The following is an 8,032-nucleotide window of genomic DNA, read 5'->3' as shown; positions in this document are numbered from 1 at the left end:
GTGCTGGTGGCCACTGGGTACAATAGGAGCCCAAGAGCAGGAGCACAGCACCTAGGGGATGCCAGGGACATAGCAAGTCACGTCCCCTCTACTGAAGGATGAGATCCAATAGAATTTCAGAACTGAGAGATCCTGGAAGTCAGTGAAGTTTGTTTTTAATAAAGTACAGATTCCTACATCCCATACCCAGAGTTCCCACCTCCACAGGCCCAGGACAGAGAGGAGCATCAGTGTTGTAAGTGCTCTGATGACCGACAGGCTCAGGAATCAACGCTGGGACATGCAGAGGTGCCCAGTTACAAGGAGCAAGTAGAGGGAGGAGGGGGAGGGCCCTCCGAGTTCAGGTTTTCTTAGGACAAGGACGCTGACTGCTATGGAAGAACCAGCCTCCACATGGATAGGTGGGCCTGGCCTGAGCAGCAGGACCACACTCTGTACAGATGGGAAAGAACCCACGGGAATAAAATAACAAAGGAAACGTCCTTACATAAGAACTTGCGTAAGTGACCTAAGGCTGACATGACACAGTGCCACAAACCGCATGGCTCGAAACAGCAGAAACGCACTGTCTCACAGTTCTAGTGGTCAGAATCCAAAGTCGAGGTGTGCACAGGGCCGGGCACCCCCTAAAAGCCCTAAGGGAGGGCGCTTCTCACCTCTGCCAGCTCTGGCGGGGGCACATCTCCACGTCCCTCAGCTTGAGCTGCGCCCCCAGCCTGCTTCTGTCCTAACGCAGTGCTCCCCTTGTGGGTCTGTTGCCTCTTCTTGTAAGGACAAGAGCCATTGGATCAGGGTCACCCTACTCCAGGATGACCTCGACTCACTTACCTGCAACAACGCTGTTTCCCAAGGTCACACTCTGAGGTACTGGGGGTTAAGACTTTAACATGCCTTTTGGGGAACACAATGCAACCCATAATGCATTGTGTCTAGGACTGTCACCTAGAAGAGAAACCCCAGGTATACTAAGACCGTCAAATCCCAAAGGCCTTCAAGCCTCAGCAAAGGCCAGATGCCAACACACCTCAACCCACTCAGCTCTGCTCACTCAAGAGGCTGCTCCTAGGGCTGAGAGTTCTCCTGGGAAAAAGCTGAGAAGCCAATCAACACCACGTGGCTAAAGATTAAAAAAACAAAAAGCAAAAAAAGCAAAACACTGAGACAGACACAACCTTGTAAATATTCTTAACAAAGCCGCCCTGGAAGTGGACCTTTCAACTCAGTTTCCACACTTTTCTTCCTCCCATCTCCCCCATGGAGATGTTATCTAAAAGCAGCAAGGAAATCACAGCGCTTCTGACAGTGCCAAAAATAATTGAGCATTCCATGCAACAGGGGCTGTGCTGTGAAAGCAATTCTACAACAATAAGGTCAAGTTTGTTTCTGCAGAAGATCGTGTTCAGCGTTACAGGCGGACAGACACTCTCAAGGTGTGAGGTGTCTTGCATCAGAATGGACCTTGGGCACAAGGCCAGCCCAGGCTGGCAAAACCAGGAAGGCATCAGGTTTTGATGACTCCAAGTGTCCCCAAGGCTCCAAGGGAGGTGATCTGCAGATTTCAAAGGAGCAAATGAGGACTGTCACCTAGAAGAGAAACCCCAGGTATACGAAGACCTGGGAAAGGCAAGTCTACATCATCTGCTCTGGGAGGACACACCCACGTGTTGCAGCAGCTAAGCATGAAGAGTGGACCTTCCTCTATCTCCAACTAGGGGACAGCCCAGGCCACCCCTGGGCCTCGAGGGCCAGAGACAACTTCACTAAGGGTGGCCACCACGCAGGGCCTACTGTGAAGAACCACAGTCTGTCCTTCCCCTCTGAGACCAGGTCCTCCTCCTGCTTGTAAAGGCAGGAAATGTAACTGCCACCTCCTGAGACCACTCTACCCACCTGCAAAGGGGAGAAGACTGGAGAAACACCTGGAAATGACAGCAACCTCTTTAGCAAAGTGACAGCCGCGTTTCCCCGGGGAACTAGGAATGGGTTCCACAAAGCCAACCTCTACCGAGCCCCGTGGAAGTTCCTCCTGGCCCCTGACCCTACCCTACCCTGTTTCATTATGGTTTTCAACATTCAAGTCCAGGAACTCTGGGTCTCAGAGCTCACCCTGGGCTAGACTCACAAAAGACGATGACAGTCATTGTTATGAAATCATTTCAAATGAAGAACAGACTAATACACACGCACGCAAAACACTCTTCTCTGACCTTCCTGAGAACCTACAGGTGTGCCATCTGCAGGGCAAGATGACACCTTTGAGGCACTAGGTCCCTGAATGCCAAGTCTCCAGCCCGCAGATGTGCCTTAGACAAGTGACAGGGCTTCCTGCAGTGCAGCCGGGGGAAAAAGGAAGCCCCCTGTTTCCTCGCCCAGAGGGCAGTGACATCAAGTACCTTAATAGAAAGCAAGCTGTCTGTGGAACAGCCAGGGTGCAGCCATGGGTCAGGGACAAGGGACGAGAGGGGAGAACATCTGTGCTCACACAGGGCTTGCGACAGAGCCTATCCTGGCCCAGGAGGGACAAGGTCCAGCAACCGAATGCCAGAGGGCAAGCCTGGGCTTACTGCAGGGACACAAGCATCCAGTGGTCAGTAGGGTACTCGGTTCTGTTTCCCATGGCACCATCTCAGAGATGTTAGGCAGAAAAACCTGTTATTGCTGTGCACCATTCCCAGGGAGCCTGGCGGCCACCTGCCACCAATAACCACCAAGATCAGGGAGAAGCCAGCTCAGAGCCAGGCACAGGGGCCCTGCTTACAGCTCTTCCATCCCAGGTTGACTGGGGCGTTTCCAGAACACTGTTCAGCACAGCTCCTAAAATCCTGCCTCCAGTTCAAACTCAAGCTTGCAGGTAAGGAAACAGCCCTTTGCCCCGGTGACTTCCTCTAACACCCAACATCTTAAGCCTTGATTGAGAAATAACTACTCACCTAAGACCTCTTTTTGCTGCTCTAAAGGAAAGCAATTGTGATCCTGACATATCAACCAGATAAAACCAACATAATGGGAACATTTGGTGGCCAAGGACAAGCTGCCAAGAGAAAGTACTGGGTTGGCAGAGCTTAAATTACTTAATAATAATCACTGCCAACACCAAGTGGAAGGGCTGAGCGCGCGGTGGAGAATTCCAAGTGAAGGGGGATGAGCCTGGGGTTGCAGCAAGGCCTTATCCAATGTGGAAAATCCTTTTGCTCCCACTTCCTTTGAAGCCTGGCCACACATGCCAAACCACAAACATATCACTTCCTGGCGGATACGCCAGGCCACTTCACCTTGAAGTTGAGTGCCAGCAGTGTGCATCTAAGACCTCTGCAAACACCCAGGGAGGACACAACCCTGCCAGACTCCTCCACTCCCCAAGAAGCATAAAGACCCAGTCTCTGGTTTGCCCCACAGGCAGAAAAATGACTAGGATGCCCTGGGCAGAGGGCCACATTCCCAAAGATGGAGAATTTGGATTCATTGAAAACACTGACACACTACACCTCCATTGCTTTCATTTGGCTGAACGCCAAGTCCTCTAAGCCACATCTGCCCAGGGAATACCTGTGAGCTCATGTCCCCTCCTGACCAGCATCCAGCGTCCCAGCATGCTGAGCACAGGGCAGGAAGGCACCCATCCTTAGGAACTGCTGTTCTGGAAACCTCTGCCCTGGGCTGGGGGTGAGTGGCCAGTGGTAGAGCATGTGCTCAGCATGCCTGCCTCCCTGGCTTCCATCCCCAGCACCAAACCAAAGGGGGAAAAAAAAGAGAGAGAGAGAGAGAGAGAGTTAGCCTATGTCTCTCAAAGTCAATAAACTATCCCTCACACACTTCCTGTCACCGGAGTGGGGAGAATGGTGCCATCTGCTATCGAGACATTGGTGTTAGTGCAAAGACCTGAGGCAGTTGAGAAGTCTCACTAGGGAGAGAAAACAAAACTCAAGATTCCTCCCCGACAGACACAGCTCTTTTGCTCAGTCTATTATATTATTAAGCCACAGTCAAGTCATAAATTAGCTATGCACTCTTCCACTCATCCTAGAGACTCAGGGGAAAAAAATCAAGTTAGAACCAGACTTCCACAGATTCTATCCAGAATACTTTTATTATACAGGTATTATATGCACACAATGATTGGGGAAACATTTACAGGTATGGAGTTCAATTCTAAACCTCCATTTCACCCACACCAACTATAACACACATTCACTGTAGGGTGAATGAGCCCCACAGGAACGAGATGCCAAGTTACTGCTTTCTGAACAGAGGGCTCCGATTAAATAGAATCTTCCAAACCAAGAACAAAGCCCTGTATGCTTTTTAATTCTTCATACCCTGTGTACAGATGAATAAAATCTAAAAACGTGTTATAGATTACCCCACCACCATTAAAAGTTAATATTAAAATCGAATCCTATTTCTCAAAAACTTGTAAGAAGTGCACCTGTATTTACAGACCCCATTAAATTATGCATAAATAAAATCTGTACACTGAACACACTGTGCCTCAAAATACAGAGCCTCCACAGGGACTTGGGGGTGACAGGCGGCAGCAGACGCTTGTATTCACCCTTTTCAAGTTTACTCAAAAATCAAGATCTGAAATAAATATGCAAATAAAGCTTCAGTACCTCACAGGAACCTGTCGTTTCAAAGAGTCACCCACTTAAAGAGTTAACTTTCAAAGTTAAAAAAAAAAAGACAAAAGAAAAATGAAATCGTCAGCAGGCATTGTTTCTACAAGTTTCCTACAAACCAGAGGCCCCTGTGAGCAGGGTTTGCCCCACCCAGCACCTGCTCACTGGCCGCCAAGCACGCGGTACCTCTGCCTCCTCCTGGAGGGCACGATCGCCGAAGAAGGTAGATACAGACTGATTTTTGAAAACAATATTTAGTGGACATAAAAACCAGCCATATCTTAACACTGAAGGAAATAAGTTATCGTTGATCTGAATCACATCAATCGGATGTTTCAACAGCCAGGCGCATGGCTTCTTGTCATCCCCGGGGAACTTATGAGAAGGTTCTAAAACTCGTAGCACCACTTTCAGAGGAAGGAGGGATGGGGTTCCAAAAAATGAACGCTCAACAAGTAAAACAAAAACCACTACTTGTCACCTTGGGATCCTGTGTCCAAGGTCAGACACTGCAGCGCTGGAGAAGCCACAGGGATCCAGGAGGGCAGGTCAAGATCCTGCAAGCCTCAAGTGACAGAGGCCTTTGGATAGGTGGGTAGGGGAGGTTGGAAGCTCCTCCCCCAGCAGGAGGGGCGTCCTGGTCTGTCCCAGTGGAGCAGGATTCCTCAGTCCTTTCCCTTCCCGCCTCTGCTCACCCCCATTTTACTTCCTGTGCTTCTCCATTTTCTCCAGGGTCTTATTAGAATCTGCGGGACTCTGGTCTCCGGGGTTCATATAGGATTTGTCTATGACAATCAGGGCTTCTTTGATGTAGTTCTGCACCGCAGACACAGCGGCGCAGATGGCCTGGCTGCCAAACCCGTGGGTAATCAGGCTGAAATGAGACAAGCAGTTCTGTATGTTCGTTTCCAAGACCAGGGAGGGCCTGTTGTTGCCATTGGGTGTTCGGTCTTGATTGAGGAGGTCTGTGAATTCTTTACACACTTGCCTGGGAAGACATCAGGAATCCAGTGAGTGACACCCAGCTCTTCAGGAAGGGAGTGCAGGACAAACCACCCTGAGGATGACCCCTGGAGGCAGTGGGTGGCCTGGCTGAACCAAGCAAGGGAATGGAAACTACCACCAATGGCCAACAACTCCACTTAGCACCTATGAAGTGCCAGAGACTGAACTAAGCTCTTTTCCAGAGCTCTCTTATCTATTCTCACTGCAATTAGAAGTAACAGGATTAACCCTGCAACTAGCCAAGGTCACCAGGACCCTGAGGTCAAGGCAGTTTGTTTTGGTATAAATGAGTTCCAATAAATGAACCTTAATCAGGAACCCAGAGAATCATGCAATCCCCTGAAACTCCCGATCTCTGCCCAGGCTGGCTCACTGCACTCCTGCCTCCTTTCCTGACTTGACTGTTCTGCTTCATTTAACTTGATTTTAAAATCAGCCTCCTTTGGGTTTCCATGAGAAACTCCACAGCTGCATTTAGTACCATGTGAGACATTTAATTGGCTCAGGACTCCTTCAAATCACCCTGAACTTTGCATTTAAAAAACAAGTCTGTTATCAGGAGGCAGAAGACACACAATCTCTTTACTGCCTATGATAAAACAAATTTTTATAAGCTATGCAAATACAGAAATGGAAGGGGTCTGAACCAAGTTGAGCCCAGTAACCAGGCAGCCCAGAGCGCTCATAAGCAACACACTCAGGCGACCCTTCCAAACCCTGCAAGAAAGTTCATGGCTTTGACTCAGGAACCAGGGATCTCTTGGCCTTTTCCTTCTCTGCACCCTATTTCACGACTGGTTCCTTTTCTGAGCTGCAGGGACTGCACGCCTGAGCTCCGAGACAGTATGGATACTCACTGAGCTGCCAGCAGCGTATTCTTCCTCGTCGCCATCTCATTCCGCCCTCCCAGGTGAGGCCTGGTTAAATATTCGGCCACTGGCTTACTAGGAAACTCCGCTTCACAGACGTACGCAAAGTCCCGGGCCAAGTGAACAGCTTCGCCTAGAATCATCAGCAACAGGCAACAGGTTTAGGTTTTCGGATGGCTGCAGGGAAATGCCAGCAAACTGCCCTTTCTCTTTCCCAGAGACTGACTGCCAGTCGCTCTGCCTTCTAAGATGAAATCACGCAGGGCAAAGGACTCCGGGGCAGACAGGCAGGCAGGGCTTCCAGGGCGCCCTCCAGGTGTGGAGGATGAGGAGGACAGTGAGGGCCAAGCACTCGAAGTCCTTCCTGTGCTTGAGAAAGTTCCTGTCCCCTGCTCCGTGACCAGAGGTCCACACTTCCTCTTGATAGTCAAAAGTTTTTGAGGGGCAGCAGGAAGATGAAGGGAGATAAGCTCCTCTGTCAAGTGAAGGGGGCCTCGGGAGGAGACCAGTGGAGTCATCACCCACCAGAAAGGGGCCTTTCCTGGCCCCAGGGAGCAAGACAGGAGGGCTTTGCAAAAACCCCAGATGGTAGAGGTGCCGTAAAGGGGCCGCACCGCTGGGGATCAGAATCTGAAAGCCATTGTTCCAGGAGCACATTCATTCAAGCCCCCTGCCTGGCTGGTCAGGAAACCCCCCGCAAAACACCTGCACTCCTACTGCAAAACCCATACTTCTTCCCACAGGGCAGCTATTCCCAAGCCAGCAGCCCTTACTCCTCACCCTGACCTCTAAGCCACTCGTAAAAGGGTAGAGAGGGTCTGTGCCAGGTCTCAGCACCACAGTCACGCCAAGAGGCCAGGGACATACAGTGTTCAAAAGGCTGTGCTGCCTTGGAGCCCACTTCTCATTGGCTTCCTCAGCCCAGAGCCAGAGCCAGCACCCCGTTGCGGGTGAGGGGCCGAGGCCATAGTGCATTCTTGGGAAGGGTCTCCCATCCAAGAAACTAAAACACCACACACTATAATCTAAGAACTGGGAAGAGAATCACTGCTCATCCCTGGGTTTTTTTGGTACCTGGGATTGAACTCAGGGGCCCTGGACCACTGAGCCACATCCCCAGCCCTATTTTGTGTTTTATTTAGAGTCAGGGTCTCATTGAGTTGCTTAGTGCCTTGCTATTGCTGAGGCTGGTTTTGAACTCTTGATCCTCCTGCCTCAGCCTCCCAAGCCACTGGGATTACAGGCATGTGCCACTGTGCCCTGCTCCTTAACCCTTTTTGAAAATTTTATCTTGAGACAAAGTCTCACTAAGACTGACCCCAAACTTAAGCTCTTCCTGACCAGCCTCCTGAGCCACTGGGATTACAGGTGTGTTCCCATTTTGATGGAAGGAAAGGAGTTGACCTGGGCACGTCCCACTGTGTGTGTGCACTGAGTACAATCCCAATAGTCCATAGCTACAAAACTATTTCAGAAGTGCTACTTTTGACCATCAGTAAGTAAGCTGCCTTTTTTTTTTGGGTGGGGGGGGGGGGGTTT

At 50.3% G+C, this 8,032-nt stretch overlaps 1 protein-coding gene across 1 annotated transcript in view; it reads right to left on the bottom strand.

Annotated features, from left to right (window-relative positions):
• Positions 1–4,068: 4,068 nt before the first annotated feature.
• Positions 4,069–8,032, bottom strand: part of Tfap2c (transcription factor AP-2 gamma) — a gene marked incomplete at its 5' end in the record, with an annotated part of 7,716 nt that continues 3,752 nt past the window's right edge. Inside the window, 2 exons of the mRNA XM_015479815.2 lie at positions 4,069–5,607; positions 6,482–6,626. Coding sequence (XP_015335301.2) covers positions 5,322–5,607; positions 6,482–6,626 — 431 coding nt within the window. The remainder of the gene's footprint in view (positions 5,608–6,481; positions 6,627–8,032) is intronic.

The sequence above is a fragment of the Marmota marmota genome, unplaced genomic scaffold, assembly GCF_001458135.2.
Source record: "Marmota marmota marmota unplaced genomic scaffold, marMar, whole genome shotgun sequence".
In the NCBI taxonomy this organism is placed as follows: domain Eukaryota; kingdom Metazoa; phylum Chordata; class Mammalia; order Rodentia; family Sciuridae; genus Marmota; species Marmota marmota.
This window is presented reverse-complemented; position numbering and strand designations above follow the sequence as displayed.